The following is a 19,157-nucleotide window of genomic DNA, read 5'->3' on the forward strand; positions in this document are numbered from 1 at the left end:
GTAGGTTAACTGGCTCCTGTCTAAATTATCCCTAGTATGTGTATGTATGAATGTGAGTTAGGGACCTTAGATTGTACACCCCTTGAGGGTTAGGGACTGATGTGAATGTACAATATATATGTAAAGCGCTGTGTAATTTGACGGCGCTATATAAGTACCTGAAATAAATAAATAAGAAGCTTCAGTTGGGCATTTAGAATTGTTCTAACAGTTGTGTCAATGCTGGTTTGGACAAGGCAGCACTGCTTTGATATGCTGATAAATGAAGCTCATTGTGCTTAGCTGTTAAAAGGATTCTGGGCTTTATTGTCATGTGTGACAGGTGTTATTAGAAAGGTGATGTCATGGGGGTTTGGTTTCCATTTTATAGTGGGCCTAGAGGAGTTGTAGCGAAGCTTCTCATTTCTGTGAAATCTGAGATCATCTAGAATGGATCCTGCAGTTGAATGTCTTCTCCTCTTTGGACATACGCTATATAATAAACAGTTCTTTACCTGCACCTCTCTGTTACTCAACTTGTGCTTCCATGGTTTGTCCTGATCGACAGAAAGAAAGTTAGTTTTCACAAAGGACAGAAACAAAACTGTGACAAAATTCCTATACCTCCACCAAGAGATCCACAACATCCGATGGCATTTTCTCGATTAGGATTTCTATGACCCTCAGAATCTCTCCCTTCGCTCGGGCCAGTGCCGTGGTGTGAATATTTTGCTGAGATTGCGTGTTTGCAGCCAGAGCCGTGTGCCTGTGGACCTGCAGAGACAGATTACAGCACAACACAGAAAAATCATTTACGGTATATTGAGAGGTGCAACGCAACGAGCAGCTACAAGTCAGGAAAATATACACTGGAGACGAGAGGATACTTGCTTTCCCTGTCTAAACCATAGACATCCATCTTTTTTAATTTGATTTTGGAGCTCCAGTTGTTGGTGTATCATTTTATGTAACATCCAGCTGGCAGTTTGTTGATGCTGTGGGCACACAATAGCTCAGTGGTTAGTGCTTTTGCTTAGCAGCACCTGTGTCCCGAGTTCCCTTTCTACCACAGCCTGTGTCTGTGTGGAGTTTGTATGCTGTACCTATTCATGTGGGTTTTCCCTGGGTGTACCAACTTCCTGCTGCAATCCACAAAACATACCGTTAGGTTAATTAGACTTCACTAAAACTGATCTTACAGCAATTGTCTGGGATATAAACTTCTAGGGTAGTGGGCAGCACAGTGGCTAAATGGTTATCACTTCCGCCTGGCAACACTAGGGTCGTTGGTTCGAATCCCAACCACGGCACCACCTGCCTGGAGTTTGCATGTTCTCCCTGTGCTTGCGTGGGTTTCCTCCAGGTACTATGGTTTCCTACCACAATCCAAAGACATGCTGGTATGTGAATTGGCTGCTGTCTAAATTGGCCTTCGTATGTGTATGTATGAATGTGAGTTAGGGATCTTAGATTGCACACCCCCCTCAAGGGGGTTAGGGACTGATGTGAATGTACTATATATAGATATATATATATAAATATATATCACTGCATAAATTGATGGCACTATATAAGTACCTGAAATAAATAAATAGAAAATGTATGTGAAGGGGAATGTTGAGTTTCAAAGCAGCTCTGTCACATAATTAAAAATTCTTAAAGAAGATCTATGGTCACATCATACGCTTTCACTTTATAAAAACAGCAATACAAACAAAAACAGATCTCTTCTTTTCATGTTGTAAGTGCTGTCTGTCGGCTGGCCATCTCTTTCCACAACTTCCTGGATTCCCAGCATGCTTTTTCGCTTCCTCTCATTTCTAAGGACTACATATCCCATGGTAGCTTGCTGCCTACAAACAGTGATTCCTGTACTGACTCCACCTCTTGAAACTCCTCCTCTCAACAAGTCTAAAGTTCAGAAGGCAGGCTCTGTGAAATGTGTGACCCAGTGTTGCTTATTCTCAAGGCATAGTGACTATGTGTCACAGATTTCAAGGAAGTGTGGGGATTTTCACAAAGCAAGATTAGAAACTTCAAAATTGTTCAGATTTTTATGAGTAGGCTAGGAATAATTAAAAAACAACGTGGAAATGAATTTATGATTTTGAGTTTTGGACATAGATACACTTTAACCAAGCATTTACGAAATCCTGACCAAGCACACAGCTGTAAAGAAAAAACAAAATGCTTACCTCTCCTGCCACCTGAGCGGCTGAGAAATCGTCTCCTGGAGAATGCTGGGAAACTGACACTTCCGGGAATGTCAATTTTATGTGTTTTCCAGAGCTCTCTTGGACTCCACCTGCTGACCTATTTGTCACTGTTGTATGCTGTAAGAAGTGGAAGTCAAGGTATGGAAACGAGTGCTGTGGAGGACCCAGAAGATTGACACTTTCTGGGAGTGTCAGTTTCCCTGCAGACTTCAGGGGACCATTTCTCAGCACTGGAGCAACTTTCAGCATTACGGGTGCAGGAGAGGCAAGTATTTAGTTTCTTCTTTAAAGGCAAGTGCTTGGTTAAGGGCTAAGTTCACCGTTTGTAAAATAAATGCCCTTTTTTTTGCTGCTAAAAAAGTGCATTTATTATTATTTTTTACTCTGCAGCCTATAAAGCATTGTACCCATGATCAGGAGATTATGGTGCAATTTTAGGATCCTGCAGACAATCAGTCAGCTGTGTGTCGATACCTCCCCGTAAGGGCAGGCAGTTACTGAATGGCAGGAAGAAACAATCATTCATTCACAAAGCTCTTTTTAAATTGTGACAGCATGTGCAAGGAGAAGATCCCTGCCTGTTGTCACAGGGAAGGGTGTGATTGGGAGGGGAGAAAGTGCAGGAGCTGAAACATGTTAACACCCTAAAAATGGGTGGAACATGTAACATGTTTCAAAGGTGAACTTATCGTTTAAGACTTCATGAAGGTAAAAAAGGAGAAAAAGCAAAAAAAAATTAAAAAGTTAAAAACAATACAAATACAAAACATAAAAGGGTCCTTTAAAAAAAAGGCAGTAGACAGTTCAATAATCTACAGCACACTGATATCTGATTGGCTGCTACATGCAACAATGCATTTCTGCAGTTTCCACCAGAGTTTTTTTTTGGCTAGAACAGAGTTCTGCCACCTCTGATGCTTTCCCTTTATCTGGCGCTCTCACTCCTGAGTCCTGCACCCTGTATGCAGCACAATCCTGAGTCCCGCACGTAGCTCACTCCTGAGTCCTGCATCCTTGACGTAGCAGTCCTGAGTCCTGCAACCTGTACGTAGCTCACTCCTGAGTCCAGCACCCTGTACGTAGCTCACTCCTGAGTGCTGCACCCTGTACGTAGCTCACTCCTGAGTGCTGCACCCTGTACGTAGCTCACTCCTGAGTGCTGCACCCTGTACGTAGCTCACTCCTGAGGGCTGCACCCTGTACGTAGCTCACTCCTGAGTGCTGCACCCTGTACGTAGCTCACTCCTGAGTGCTGCACCCTGTACGTAGCTCACTCCTGAGTTCTGCACCCTGTACGTAGCTCACTCCTGAGTGCTGCACCCTGTACGTAGCTCACTCCTGAGTGCTGCACCCTGTACGTAGCTCACTCCTGAGTGCTGCACCCTGTACGTAGCTCACTCCTGAGTGCTGCACCCTGTACGTAGCTCACTCCTGAGTGCTGCACCCTGTACGTAGCTCACTCCTGAGTGCTGCACCCTGTACGTAGCTCACTCCTGAGTGCTGCACCCAGTACGTAGTTCACATCTGAGTCTTGCACTCTGTATGTAGTTCACTCCCAAGTCCTGCACATTGTATATAGCTCACTCTTGAGTCCTGCACCCTGTATGTAGTTCACTCCCAAGTCCTGCACATTGTATATAGCTCACTCTTGAGTCCTGCACCCTGTATGTAACGCACTCCTGAGTACTGCACTCTGTATGCAGTTCCTCCTGAACCGCGAACCCTGTTTGTAGTGTACTGTATGTCTGAACCCTGTGCATAATGAACTCATGGTATTTAACAATGCCTTTGTAAGACTCTCCCACTGTGCAATTTGGTGACATCCACCTTTTCATGTGGTGTGCTCTCCCCCTGCGATGGGGGGTGTGGTCCTGCAGAAGGGGTGTGGTCCTGCAGAAGGGGTGTGATCCTGCGGAAGGGGTGTGGTCCTGCAGAGGGGGTGTGGTTGAGTTCCTGTACCTATTCTCTAAGAAAAAAGCCCTGGTTTCCATCATAGGTCAAGTAGGATGTGTCTGCTCAGATCACAGACTTCCCACAGATCTGTTCCAAGCAAATACAAATGTGTTCATCCCAAGCTGCTTTTCACATTTATCTCCACACAAATAAAGCTTGGCTCCCATAATGCAGTGGGAGCTTTCCTCTTCACCAGCATGAACTGTTGTTATTAATGTAGAGAGGAGCGTCAGGTAAAGTGGTTAGATATTAGCGGCTCTTGTGAAGAAAGCAGGGAGAAGTAACTGATCAGATGTTGTGTTCCTACCAGTTCCACATTTGACTATAACTTGCTTTATTAGACCAAAGTTCTTCTTTATATACTGCTCTGTAATACAGTGGAACTTCACTTCATACATTACTGTTATTTGTGCATAGATCTTTAAGAGTGCTATCGACATATTGGATGTCCCTCTAAATGATAGGGTGATCAATTGGATTTCATTTCAATTCTGTCATAAAGGATAGTAAACTGGGCTTAAGGAATAGAACTCTCTCCAGGGAATGTGAAAACCTTCAATAATTACAGCTGCTGCCTCTAATTGACTGACTGTAACATTTGGAAGAAATATCGGATGGGAAAATTATTACAGGTTGAGAGCGTTTCTCTCATACTGTTGCATTTGGGTCTAGCATTCGGCCACATACCCGCAGTCTGCATTCAATGTAGAGCCTATATCTGGCTGGACAAGTAGGAATCTTACACCAAAGGACTTCATGTCTACTTAATATGTAGAATGTCCAGGAAATCTTCCATCAGGTCTTAAACATTGCCTATACTAATACCACTAAAGAACAGGGACCTTGTCGTGTCCACATATATACGTACATATAATAAAATTCAAAGCAACCCTTGGGGGTGCCTTTGTAGTTTCTTCGGTTCCCAGTCCAAGGCTACGCAAATTCTCTCAAGTTCTGTCCAAGCTGACATTAAAGAGACCCTGTCAGATCTCTAAACAACTGAAAAGGCCAGTTCCCAGCAAGAGAAAAGCTCTGTAGCACATGAGATACTGAAGATTATAGAGCTGCTATAGAGCTCTATAGGAGGAGCTGCACACTGAAGAACGCATGAAGGTAAAAAAACCTTCAGCCATTAGAAGCACTTTAACATGACTTTTCTTATTGCGTTCTGTTAGACTGCTTTTAGCAGAAGTGAAAGCATATCCCTGTGTCACAGAACATGGGGTGCAGGCATGTCCTAATACCAATCCAGAGGGCTAGTAAATTTAAAGAGCAAAGGATCGCCGCTACCTCCAACCAGCCCAGGTGAATAAATTATTATTATTATACATTATTTATAAAGCGCCAATAGTTCGCTCAGCGCTGTACATTACAAAGAGGGACAGAACAATACCAATACAATGCAAAACATGAGGGGATTGAGGGCCCTGCTCTTTACGAGCTTACAATCTAGGAGGGAGGAGATGGTGGCACAGGAGGAGATAGCTGTGGGGGATGGAGTGGTAGGAAGAGTGGAGGAGGTCGGCAAGTTAGCAGGGGGTGGGGTAGGCTTCCCTGAAGAGATGGGTTTTCAGGGTGCGCCTAAAGGAGAGGAGAGTAGGTGATAATCTGATGGGTTGGGGCAGGGAGTTCCAGAGAATGGGTGACACCCTGGAGAAGTCCTGGAGGACTATAAATAAATGATAAGGAGCAGCCTCAGCATACTTGTCTCCATGAAACCACACACCCTGATCCATGTACCCTAGGGCCCCTATGACCAAGCACCTGGTGGGAGGGGCAAATGCATCAGGGTGTGAGGTTTGGTGGAGACATGTAGGCTAAGGCCCCTCCTTATTGCTGGGCTGCTTGTGAGTAGCGGCAATCCTTTCTTCTTTACATTTACTGCCTTTTCTTATGATAATACTTCTAAATAAAAATCTGTGGCAAAGGGCTGACTTTTCGATTTAAGCTGCTTAGATTTGAGACAGTAGATTTCTTTAACAACAAAACTTTTAAGGTGTAAATAAAAATATATCACTTCCCTGCAAACAATAAATGGCAAGATAAAGAATTATCATGTTCTTTATGCACACAGGACACACCAATTTAATGGGCATTTGATTTTTTTTTCTACTTCTAAATGCCCCTCAATGTTAGCATTTGTATCCTTGCACACATAAGCATTTGCAGGCCATATAGCGTCAGGAGCACTTAGAGGCTGCAAAAAACAAAAACAGAACCAGTATGTTCAGGAGAGGAGCAGTTTGCCACAAAAGCTACAAAAAAAAAAAAAAAAAAACTAACCCCCCAGTGCTTTACTGGCTATACCCCTACTTACCATGACTCCTGACAGCTGTCTTGTCTAACTTCATCAACCAAAGACCACCAATTACCCGCTAATAAAACTTTCCTTCCTATTAATGCTATTATGTGCACTTTGTGGTATTTCAGCATACAAAAGTCTGCAGTTAGCCTCAGTTAGCATGGAAAATATATATCTTTTTTTTTTTTTGAGAAACCCTTTGGACTTTGCAGATTAAAGTGACTGTCTCTTCCCAAAGTATTGCTCCTGTAATAGAAGAATCTGAACAAGGGTGACCAGTCTGAACTCTTCAGAATTTGGATATTGTATGTCAGGTTTCTGGCCCCTGCTGGGCTCAGTGGTTTCTCCTACCAGACCCTATGTTGCTACTGTGTTCTGTAGTAATGCAGCGGCCCTCATATGGAACCATGGAGCAGAGGGGGATGTGTCATCCAACATTTGCAGAAGTGTTCAATGCTGAAGATTCTGAGGTTTGAACACTTGAAGGCAAGTATGGTTTGGATTCACTGCCCAATGGAGAGGTAAGTATTCAGAGTCTTCAATGGCAGGAGCAATTCATTAGCTTTTTTTTTTTTGGCAAGCAGCAGAGTTGCTTGAATGAATTTGTCCGACTGGCTCAACAGTGAGATCAAACCAAGGGGGTGCTCTAAAAGGCTGAACAATATGGAGCCTGCTGTCCTGATTTGTTGAGCCCCGTTTTAATGAACTGTGGTTTTCTCAAAATTGTCTCTTCCGAATAGGATTTGAAATTTTTACAGAATCCTTTAGATAATGTACAACTGGGAAGAAGGCAATTAACAAAAAAAGAAACAGGTTTTACCATTCAGAAAGAATTTGGTGCAGATGCAATGAAAAGATGGAGAGAAGGTTTTACCTCCTTAGCAATCGTTGTTATGAAGGCGGGTGGTCTGGCCGTGGCAATGAGCGACAGAGCGTGTCGTGCCGAGCGGGCTGAGTCCGCTGCCGGGCTCAGGGGCAACCCGATTGTGATGCTAAACAGGGATCAGGCAGAAAGGAAGAAGAATAAAAAAGGAGGCATTAGAAACATATAGAGTGAAAAGATTAGACACAGCTTATAATGTCAGTTCAAGGTCAATGGGATCACTCAAACAGTTAGAATATAATGGACTCCCAACAATAAGCAGTGATTAGGAGTCAGGGTGTTCCTGCATCACATACAAAATCGAATAATTAAGCGTGAAGATTGAAAACAGTATGTGAATCTGTCCGAAGTGTTAAAAGGGTCTTGTTAACAAATGATGCAGCCCCGGCTCTGAATACATATCACAAAAGACCAGGGCCCAACAACAGCACTGTTTCCAATATTCAGGCAGGGTTTTATATGGCAGATGGATGTGTTTAATAAAAACACTTCCTGTGTCTGTCCCAGAGTCCTTTGCAGTTGCTGAATGTCAAAAACCTCAGTTTCTACAATAGGCTCTGTTGCAAAATGTGTATACCAATAATGCATGTTCAAAAGTAGGATAAAGTGAATGCAATATTCAGCCTCTCTTCAAATTCAAAAAGCAGATCTAAGATCAAAACATATTTCATATTGGATGAGTAGGGACTGATCAAAGTGTATACAGAGCCCAAATGTTTGCTTTTTTTTTGACAGAGTAGGGAAATGTTTAAACCACTATATCAGGTTATTTTTTGTTTTCTGTATTCCTCTACATTGATTTTCATTGTTGTCTTGTCCTGGAGACATCACAGGATAGAGATGAATTCTCAGTAAAGTAAGGGTAATTTAATCTTAAAGACATGACACTGAAACCTTTGACCTCAATGCATGACTGACCCCACAATTTGTTCTGATGACAACTATAAAACTTTAGATTTACCCTCACTTTCTGTCTTTATTATTATTATTATAGAGGATTTATATAGGGCCAACAGTTTGCTCAGCGCTTTACAATATAATGGGAGACAGTACAATACAGTTCAATACAAGAGGTTTAGGAGGGCCCTGCTCCTTGGAGCTTACAATCTAAGTCTTAATGGGTAAGTCCACCTTTTTGGAAAAGATAAAAAGGTACATTATACAAAGGATCAAATGTAAGTATAAGATTTTGTAGGGTTCTACATGGTCCCAACATGAGCAAAGCAAAGATTTGCTGCAAAACACTATTCAGCATAACGTGTAGACAGGAATTCTAAAATGTATGCTACACATTTGTTTAAAACGCTTTAGGGAAGTTGAGCATTTCTGGGTAGTGTCCTTTGTAAGATGCTATAAACACTGTCTTGGGACCAGATGAAGGCCTAAATTTAAAAACATAATGCTTGGTTGGTGCAGTACAGACTTGGATTTGGAATGTCCAACAATTTTCTTATGTTTACAGTTTGAGTAAGGATATACTGTACATACATGGTCCAGTATCCATAAGAGAAGCTCGGTGTCGAGGAGTTCAAGCAACAGTGTACTCAAAATTATATTCAGTTATAAACATATATTCAGTTATAAACAGAGTCTGGTGGGTACCCCTTTACAATTACTGCATTGGGTGTGCAGAACTTAGAGATCCTACTGCAGTAATTCTAGAGAGATGGCAGGTGATATACCTCTTCACCTACCAAAATCTGAATTAACAGCTTTGGGTGGAGAGAGTGTAACCAAAGAGCAGAATCCATCATTGCTCAAAGGGTTTTCACAAAACCTCTGTGACCAATTCAGCTTTGTTTTCCTTTTCTTTTAAACCCTATTCCCTAAGCAATAGGCCTGACCCAGCTCTGGTCGACTTGAACATTGTGGATATCAATGAACAAAAGCCAATCCAGTTGACATGGACAGTTGGGTTTTTATGAATTAACCTAAAGTTCAACTCTAGCTTGGTCTTGCAATACTTTATCAACAAAATTTGTAAATACTTACACTATATGACCAAAAACTTGTGGACAACTGCTCCATGAAACCTACACTTTATGGTCAGAGTTTGTGGACCCCCTCCAGGTGTTTCCATTAAAGGGCACTGCTAAAGTTACAGCACACAGACATGTTAGACAATTGTGCTCTTCCCATTTTTTGTCTCTGCGTGACTGTACACAAAGCCAGCTCAATAAAAACATGGTTTGAGGAGTTTGGTGTAAAACAACTCAAGTGACCTCAACCCTGCTGAACACCTTTGGGAGGAAGTGGAACATCAATTGTGAGTCAAGTCTTCTCAGCAAACATCGGTACCTGACCTCACAAATGCTCTCTCTGTTGAATGGACACAGATTCCCACAGCCACATCAAAATCTTACAGAAATACTCAGACCAGCCTGTCTGGCACCAACAACCATGAGATATTCAAAGTCACTCAAATCCCCTTTCTTTCCCATTCTGATGCTCGGTTTGAACTTCAGCAAGTAGTCTTCACCAAGTCTAGTTGCCTAAATGCATTGGGTGGCTGCCATGTGATTGGCTGATTCGAAATTTGTGTTACCAAGTAATTGAATTTAAAGTGGCCGGCGAGTGTATCTATTTCATCTATGTATTTAGCTGTTCATCTGGAGTTCAGGCTTTAAAATGTATGTTCAGTCAAATTTTTTGCTGACGTTTGCATGAATTAGAAGCCACCAGTTTTTTACTGCTATCCACTTGGCTCTGTTAAGATTTACCCTCACTTCCTGTCCTGCTAGTAACATTTTACCAGACAGGAAGTGAAGGTAAAGTTCTCCAAAAAGGCTGCAAACACCATTAAAAAAACTGTCATGAGTTCTAATCCTTCTATACTCTAAAACTAGGAAAAAAAAAAAGATTTTGATTTGTCATACACTTTAGCTGAACGAACGAACGCACGAACGAATGAATGAACGAACACACATATATATGATTTAACATCCAATTTTAAACAAAACTAAAACAATCCCGCAGACAAAAGCTGCCTCTCGCCCCCGATTTCGTCACAGATTTGCACTGGTACTTATTTCTTTCCCCTTGTTGCTGGCTGGGCAGAAAACAGTTTGGAAAGCAACAGGCTTCTTGCTAATTCATTAACATCGCTCAGGAGGGGTACGACGTGGTCAGAGATTAACCCCATCCTGCAGCTGGACCAGCTGGCTCACTTGTCGGCTTTCAGAGGAAAAGATTGGAGCTGCCACACGGCACCAAAGCCTGAGCTGCAAACAAAGGCAGGTATTAGGAGGCCTATTCCAGCAGCATCACCAACTGTTACAGATTCTTTAGAACAATGACAAGGTTTGACTGAGTGCCGTCCAATATCCAGGAGATGCTCAGGCAGAAAACTGCCAAAGAAGAAGAGAAAGAAAGAAAAAAAAAAAGTAGGAACTTCTGTAGACAAACTTTAGCTGTTGCATTCTCAAAACATTGATAAAGTTATTTTCTTTAGGCTCCATTCACACTTGTGCGACTTCACGATTTTCAGTGCGAATTTACAGTGCGACTTTGACACAACTTTGGGTGTGTGCGACTTTGGTTTTGACCAAGGATGATTGTTTGTGTTCTACAAAGTTTCGTGTATATCACTTTCATGCGGCTTTGGAGGGTTTACAATGAAGGCTACGGCTCTCAAGAAACATGAAAGTCGGATCAAAGTAGTGCAGGAACTACTTTCAAGTGGCTGCGACTAGAAGTCACACAGATATGAATGGTACGCATTGGGAAACATGGGATGCAACTTTGGACCCCAAAGTCGCACAAGTGTGAAGGGGCTCTTGACGTTTTCACCTTTTCAAAAAGATATAAAAAGATGAACTAACACCGTACACCCCCCCACCTTCCCTGTACTTACCGCGGGGAATACTGAGCTATAAGTGCCCCCGTAGCCAGTTCAGCAGTCCAGATATTTGAAATTTCTGCTCTTCTCCCTTTTCTTTGTGCAGCTCATCTGGGACGGACCAGAGCAGTTCTGATTGATTAGTGTCTGTATAGTAGTGAATCACTCTGATATGTCCACTGGTCTGGCTGCAGGGGCACTGAAAGCTCTGGATTTAAGAACAGTGGCAACCATGGGGAGAGTGGACGGTGTTCACCTTTTTCTTTTTTTCTGTAAATCTGAACTGACACTTTAAACAGCAACTCCAGGTCATAATCAAAAACCCTGGACCATATTATCCAGCATAGACTGTGGCTGTGCAAAAGTCAGGAAACTCCACTGAGTTCATCTAAAATCCATCTAAAGCCTATACTAAATTCCTCTCTATGTTAAAGACAGGCATTTTCAGCACAATTTGGTATAGACTACTTTTTTGGTCAGTGCAGTTGATTTGCAGCTGAATTTCTCCTGCACCCTACTAGTCAGCACTGGAGGGGATAGGAGTAACTGAGAAGAGCCTTTACATAATTCCCCTAAGGTCCTGCAGATAGAGCAATGTGATATCAATCTAAAGATATAAAATGGGGCTTGGTGTCACTATTCACCGATAGTGCTATTACCAGCCAATATGTAAGCAGCTATGGCAGCAGCAAAGGTTGTATTGCTGCAGGAAGAGCATAGTCAACCTAGCAGAGGCAGCGCCTACACAACTGTTTACCTGTCAAGATCAATGAGGGTCTACTTTACATAGCAGAAATAAAGGCAAATTTTTTTTTTCCATTTTGGATAGAGTATGGGAGGGTTATAACCCCTCAGTTTATTTTTTGTACATTTGTGTCCCATTGGGGAGATTTACCCTCACTTCCTGTTGAATAGCCAAAACTGAAAATGAGAAAAAATCCATACAAAATAGGGGATTTAAAATAGGAGGAGATAGCTGTGGGGGATGGAGTGGTAGGAAGAGTGGAGGAGGTCAGCAATTAGCAGGGGGTGGGGTAGGCTTCCTTGAAGAGATGGGTTTTCAGGGTGCGCCTAAAGGAGAGGAGAGTAGGTGATAATCTGATGGGTTGGGGCAGGGAGTTCCAGAGGATGGGCGACACCCTGGAAAAGTCCTGGAGGCGGGCATGGGAGGAGGAGACCAGGGAACTAGAGAGAAGGAGGTCTTGTGAGGAGCGGAGTGTGCGTGCTGGGCGGTACTTGGATATTAGGTCAGTGATGTTGTTCGGGGCAGTATGGTGGACAGCTTTGTACGTCAGTGTTAGGATTTTGAATTTGATCCATTGCGCAATCGGAAGCCAGTGGAGGGATTGGCATTTCGTGTGCTTCCAGGTGGGGCTGCAGCCCTTGTTACATGATGCTGATATCAGCAGGGATGGGATTAACAGACCTAAAGAAGGGTAGGGTGAAGTGTTTTTTTTCTGTATTCTTCCCTTTTGAATGGGGCCCATAAAACCAAAGAACAGTAACCTGCTGCTGGTATCTGAATCAATCTCCTACTGGTATCCAAATTCATCTCCTAGTGGTATCACTTCCATAAAGGATGTACTGATTTGCTTGTTGCACTTCACACTTACCATTATGCTTCTTGTTCTGTTTACTAAAAAAGCCCAAAATCTTATCTTATGTGGTACTGTAGGTGCATAATCTCTATATGGAAGGGAGAACTTTTTTTTTTTTCCAGAGAAAGAAATAAATGACATTGTGACTATGTTAGCAGTAAAGATGTAAATATTGCTTGGCGGAGTTCTTCTTTAAACACACTAGCATTCAGTCTCTTATACACAGAAAACACGAGAAGTGTCTAATCCGATTTCGGCATATCTTGTCATGCTAGACATGGGCTTTGACCCGAGCTGTCACCTCAGCAATCAGAAGTGTAATCTTCATACTGTCAGGCCCCTGATAATAACTCTCTAACTGATTCAATTTTTCTGCTCAGAGTAAAAGCAAACTTCTCAACTCAATTATTCCACACTCGTGTGATTCTAAATCAATGTTTATCTCATTCCCCTACTCCTCTGAAGACAGAATACTAGTCAGCCACTTACCAAAATGCAGTGGAGCCTACAGTGGATGGGGAACTATAAGTCCCAGCATGCAGAAGAAGGGGGCAGATGGTGCTCTTGCAGATAGGCAAGCTGGGGCTTTTAGTTTTGGGACAGATGTTTAGCTCCAGGCTGCTTTTTGGGGCATTAATGATATGACTATCCTCCTCGGCATCTCTTGACATATATTGGATGTAATGCTGCACAGATAATTTCAGAAGATAGGTTGTGATTGTGAAAGTGACTTGTCTGATTGCACTGTTTATGCACAGAATGGGAGGGTTTAAATACAAGATCTACTGAAGAGTTCTGCATAAAGTCTATGTGTCTTAGTGCCCTCGTGACCTACCTGTGATTGAGGACCACATGCATCCCTTAAATTTGTTATGCAGCCATCTTGTCCCAGCAGTCAGTGCCCTACCTAGGTGCTTACTCAGACCTGATCAGCAAGTAAACAAAGAAGTATTCCAGGACTGCTCTGCACAGGGTCCCTTGCTAATGAGGTCAGAGATGCTGTTCTCTATAGCATCACATGCACACAAAAACTGTAGCATGCTAATATAGTACTTCTACTGCCAGAGCTACTGTCCTGTCCCGCTGTGCCTGCACTGCCAGAACTCAGGCCAGTGAAGAAAAAAACTTTTAGCCTAATGTCTACTAATTAAAAGGTCTGCTTCCTTTCTTACACATGAACGGCCCCCGGGGACTTTGATGCAGCGACCATAGTACATATACCCATAAAAACCTCTTTAAAAAAGATGCATGCTTTATTCTATAAACATACTTATAAAAGATACATAAGTTTAGAGAACATTGACTGACAACACTACAAGGTACTTCCTTCACAACATACAAAAAAACTCCCAAAGAATGGGAGACTACCCCGACGCGTTTCAATCATACCATTTTTTTTATCTTCTTCAGGGGGCATGGATACAAGAATTAAACAGGCATTAATCAGAGCAATTATAAAATAATGGTGCCCAGAATGAGACTGCATATTCCAAGGCTTCAACGGCATGGACCATGCCAACAATACATCCAATATATATGGATCTCAATTAAAGATTACTGTCTTATCAGACATATCTCTATATAATATATATGGATCTCAATTAAAAATTATTGTCTTATCAGACTTATCTCTGATAAGACAAACATCTTTAATTGAGATCCATAAATATTGGATGTTGTCAGGGCTCCCGGTATGACCAGAGATGCGTGAACTGACACAGGGAAACGCAGGCTCAAGTATGGTGTAACAATATAATTTATTAAGGGTTATACACAAATATAACGCACAATATAACAAAACCAAACCTCCAACTGATAACGGAATGTACACAGATAAGAGCAGTCAGGGCTGGCAAGGTGGAGTGGTCAGGCGGGCCGGGTCAGGAATCATCGGGCAGACAAGACACAAAGGAGTAGGCAGAGCGTAGTCAGACAGGCCGGGTCAGGAACAATCAGGCAGACAAGGTACCAAAGGAGCAGGCTGGAGAGTGGTCAGGAATAGCCGAGGTCAGGACAGGCAGAGTTCATTCAGGGTCAGGATCAAGCAGAATTAGGAATCAGGCAGGAAGCAGACAGGATGCAGGTACGGGGGCTCATGGGAAACATACACCAAGGCACTGACTGCAGGTCTGGCCATTCTCTAAATACACCTCCTGCAATCAGCCTCAGGTGATGGCTGACTGCAGGAGTGAGCTTCTGGTTGCTGAGAGCACCCGCTGGCCAGCCCTGGTACTGCAGCCCACAAGGCAGGTGAGTCCCACCACCATTGGCAAGTCCATTCCTGACGGATGTATTGTTGTAGCTGGCTTGGCTTCCTGTTCTGAGGGTGGTTCGCTGTGTGATCTTGATGGTTTGACAAAGAACCTGGACATAGCTTTTGTCTACTAAGATTTGGAATCTCTCTATTTCTCTACTCCTCAATCAAGTAAGTGCTTTAAATCTGTGGATCTGTGAGATCTGTGATGTCTTCACCATAATAGCAATAAGCTTTAATTTTCTGTGCTCATCTACCATGTTCTCAATATGAGGAATATTGAGGGTGATTTGGTGTTCCCCAGTTGTTGTCAGTCATAAGATGGATATCTGACCACCCTTGCTCTTCTTGATGGTCCATGCTGTTGAAACCTTGGAATATGCAGTTTCATCCTGGACACCATTATTTTATAATTTCTCTGATTAATGTCTGTTTAATTCTTTTAAATCCCTCTTGTATCCATGCCCCCTGAAGATCAAAAAATGGAATTATCGAAACGCATCAAGGTAGTCTCCCTTTCTTTGGGAGTTTTTTTCATGTTGTGAAGGAAGTATAGATCTAAGGGGAATATCAAATGTGGACACCATATATTTTTTTTTTTAGGCGGGTTGTAGGGAGCTCAAATGTGTTTCAAGTCTCCAACCATACTTGTATGGTGTCTGCAGTATTAGGCCATCTTCTATGGTAAATGTGCAGGCTCTGACCATCTTCTGCGGTACGTCCACAGTCCGGTACTATCTTCTGCGGTACGTCCACAGTCCGGGACTATCTTCTGCGGTACGTCCACAGTCCTGGACTATTTTCTGCGGTACGTCCACAGTCTGGGACTATCTACTGTATTAATTTCATGGCCTCTGACCATCTCCTGTAATAAGTCTTCAGTATCTGGCCATCTCCTTTGGTAAACGTGCAAGGTCTGCCCATCTTCTGTGGTAAGTCCACAGTCTCAGACTAAATGTCCACAGTCTGGGACTATCTTCTGCAGTAAGTCCACAGCCTCAGACTATCTACTGTAGTAAGTCCACAGTCTTTGACTATCTTCTGTATTAAGCTAATGGTCTCTGACCATCTCCTGTAATAAGTCTACAGTCTATAACCTTCCGCTACAGTAAGTCAACAGTCTCCAATCATCACCTGTAGTAATTCTGTAGTGTCTGACTACCTTTCATAGTAAGTGTTCACCCTCTGACTATCTCCCATTGTAAGCCAGCAGTCTCTGATCATCACCTGCAGTTTGTGACCACTTTTTGTACCTTTTCATATACTGTGCAGCCATTTGGTAATACAAGGAGTCATACTTGAAGCCTAATATAATTGGCTTTCTGACCATAAGACAACTCTATCTTAAATTAACATATCGATGTTAGTAGAGTGGCATTATGTCACTCACTGGCTTAATCGATCCCTGTTTGACCCCAACTTTGCAATAAATTATTGATTTTTGTTTTTAAAACTTAGGTGTGGTGTCTAGTCTATGGAAAACCGATAAAGTCCATCACCTTTTTAGTATCTCTGGGTGACCCAAACAATGAGATTTTAGCATATGAGCTCACAGCTCCTCCTCGTGGTGCTGTTTTGCACACCCTGTTACATTGTCGAATCCCAGCCACGGCATCTTCTGCCTGGAGTTTGCATGTTCTCCCTGTGCCTGCGTGGGTTTCCTCCGGGTACTCCGGTTTCCTTCCACACTCCAAAGACATGCTGGTAGGTTAATTGGATCCTGTCTAAATTGGCCCTTGTATATGAATGTGAGTTAGGGACCTTAGACTGTACGCCCCTGGAGGGTTAGGGACTGATGTGAATGTACAATATATGTGTAAAGCGCTGCGTAAATTGACGGCACAATATAAGTACCTGAAATAAATAAATACATTTATTTTACAATGGATAATGCAGCAGAAGGAAATTTTCACAGTTGGAGATCCCAAAATTAATGAGGGGTCAATAGGTGATTATGGTCTCAGGTATCCACTCAAAACAGTATAACATGAGACCAGATGAAACATTTAAAGTCCTGCAAAAGCCTTTTTTTTTTTTTTTTTTTTTAACAGACTGGGAAAGGTTTAGAACTTTTATCAGGTTTTAATGGCGGTCTTCAAACCCGCAGAGAAGAATCCTATTTCTGTTCAGGGGGCACTAGGAAGGAAGGAGGGTCCAGGAGCACCGGCGGGGCACCAGGGAAGAGAAGCATCAGGGCTGCTCTGTGCAAAACCACTGCCTGCGTGGGTTTCCTCCGGGTACTCCGGTTTCCTCCCACACTCCAAAGACATGCTGGTAGGTTAATTGGATGCTGTCTAAATTGGCCCTTGTATATGAATGTGAGTTAGGGACCTTAGATTGTACGCCCCTTGAGGGTTAGGGACCGATGTGAATGTACAATATATATGTAAAGCGCTGTGTAAAGTGACGGCGCTATATAAGTACCTGAAATAAATAAATTAATTTATTTTACAATGGAGAATGCAGCAGAAGGAAATTTTCACAGTTGGAGATCCCAAGATTAATGAGGGGTTAATGGGTGATTATGGTCTCAGGTATCCACTCAAAACAGTATAACATGAGACCAGAAGAAACATTTAAAGTCCTGCTAAAGCCTTTTTTTTTTTTTTTACAGACTGGGAAAGGTTTAGAACTTTTATCAGGTTTTAATGGCAGTCTTCAAACCCGCAGAGAAGAATCCTATTTCTGTTCAGACACCGGAACCTGAACAGAAGTCCCATGATGTGTTTTTACTGTAATGAGATTTTTTTCCTTACTTTTGTCTGACATCTGTGAAATTAAACAGGAAGTGAGGAGAATCTCCCAAATATGAACACATACAACAATAAAAATTTGCCTGAGATTCTAACCCTTGCACTCGCTATCTGGAACTGAAAAAAAATTGGATGCATTTGGTTTTAAGTCCCAAATGCTAAAAGAATATTGATTTTTTTTGCCTTTTCATCTAGATAAATGTAAATTATTATACGTATATTTCATAAAGCTATATGGATGCACAAACTACACAGCTTTTATGTACCCCAGTTCAACTTATAAGCAAACAGAATATATACTCTAACTGCAAGCCTGGTTTTTCCTTTCAACTAGTCTATGACACCTGAAAAAGATGTGATGTGTTACATTTCCAGAATGAGTGAGTATCTCAACATCCTATAGCAGAGCGCTGTAGTTAAAAAGAAACAAGCAGTTATGAAGCTCCGGTATTTATACAGTTATGCACACTCAGGAACAGCTTGACTGCCTGCCTATCTGCAGGAGGTTGACCAGCAACTGTCGGACACTGGGGGAATGGCTCCTCTTTGACTCATAAGTTGGAGTAAGGTTTAGACAAAGTAAATAAATGTAATATTAATGATTGAAATTCTTGCATAAGCCCAAATGTGATTGGTTCTCTTTCAACTTAACAGAGGAACATAAATGTTGCTGTTGGTGGGAAATCACAAGGTGGGAGAGTTTCGATTGGTTGCTAAGGCACTAGCATGGTACTGGTAGCATGCAGGACAGCATGCTAGGCTCTGATGTCTGCGAAGCCCAATTTTGCATAAGCAGTCTGAGAGGCCTCCTGGGGTGCAAAAAGATCTTTTCTTTCTCAGATGTTTTTCTTAGTTTGATTTATTGATTTCAACTTTTTTTTTTTTTAAGATGAACTCTAAGCAGATATAAAAGACAATTTAATGCAGCTCTTTATTCATTAATATATCATTAAATATATTTTTTATGCAAACAGTATAAGCACCTGGATTTGACCTATAATAAGCAGGTCCTCTACAGCAGGGCTAGAGTGTGAGAGGAAGAAGCTGCACAAGGAGCCAAATCAGATCATGGCTTACAAGAAACTTTCTGATAAGAGAAGACGCCTAGGATGGGTCCAGGATAACCTGGGTTCAAAGGAAACAGGTACTATGATGCTGGCCATCAGACTGGGGACATCTAGCAGCACAAAAAAGTACTGCAGGAAAAATCTCTGCATTGCAGCTCAATACTGCAGGAAAATCTGAGTTATTTTTGGCTGGAGGTCTGCTTTAAAGCGGTTGTAAAGACTCCAGGATTTTCACCAATGCATGAAGGTAAAAAATCTTCTGTGTGCAGCTCCCCCAGCCCCACCTAATACTTACTTGAGCCCCATCGTGATCC

The 19,157-nt window shown here is 42.3% G+C and overlaps 1 protein-coding gene across 4 annotated transcripts in view; it reads right to left on the reverse strand.

The window, feature by feature from the left end:
• The window catches only part of WDR7 (WD repeat domain 7), a 591,021-nt gene that overhangs the window by 131,740 nt on the left and 440,124 nt on the right, over window positions 1–19,157 (reverse strand). For all 4 annotated transcript variants that reach the window (XM_089690073.1, XM_089690072.1, XM_089690071.1 and 1 more), the window contains 2 exons: window positions 7,325–7,442; window positions 604–753 (listed from right to left, as the gene is read on the reverse strand). In XM_089690073.1, coding sequence (XP_089546199.1) covers window positions 604–753; window positions 7,325–7,442 — 268 coding nt within the window. The remainder of the gene's footprint in view (window positions 1–603; window positions 754–7,324; window positions 7,443–19,157) is intronic.

Source organism: Staurois parvus, unplaced genomic scaffold (genome assembly GCF_062004578.1).
Source record: "Staurois parvus isolate SC_StPar_1 unplaced genomic scaffold, SC_StPar_1.0 ptg000513l, whole genome shotgun sequence".
In the NCBI taxonomy this organism is placed as follows: domain Eukaryota; kingdom Metazoa; phylum Chordata; class Amphibia; order Anura; family Ranidae; genus Staurois; species Staurois parvus.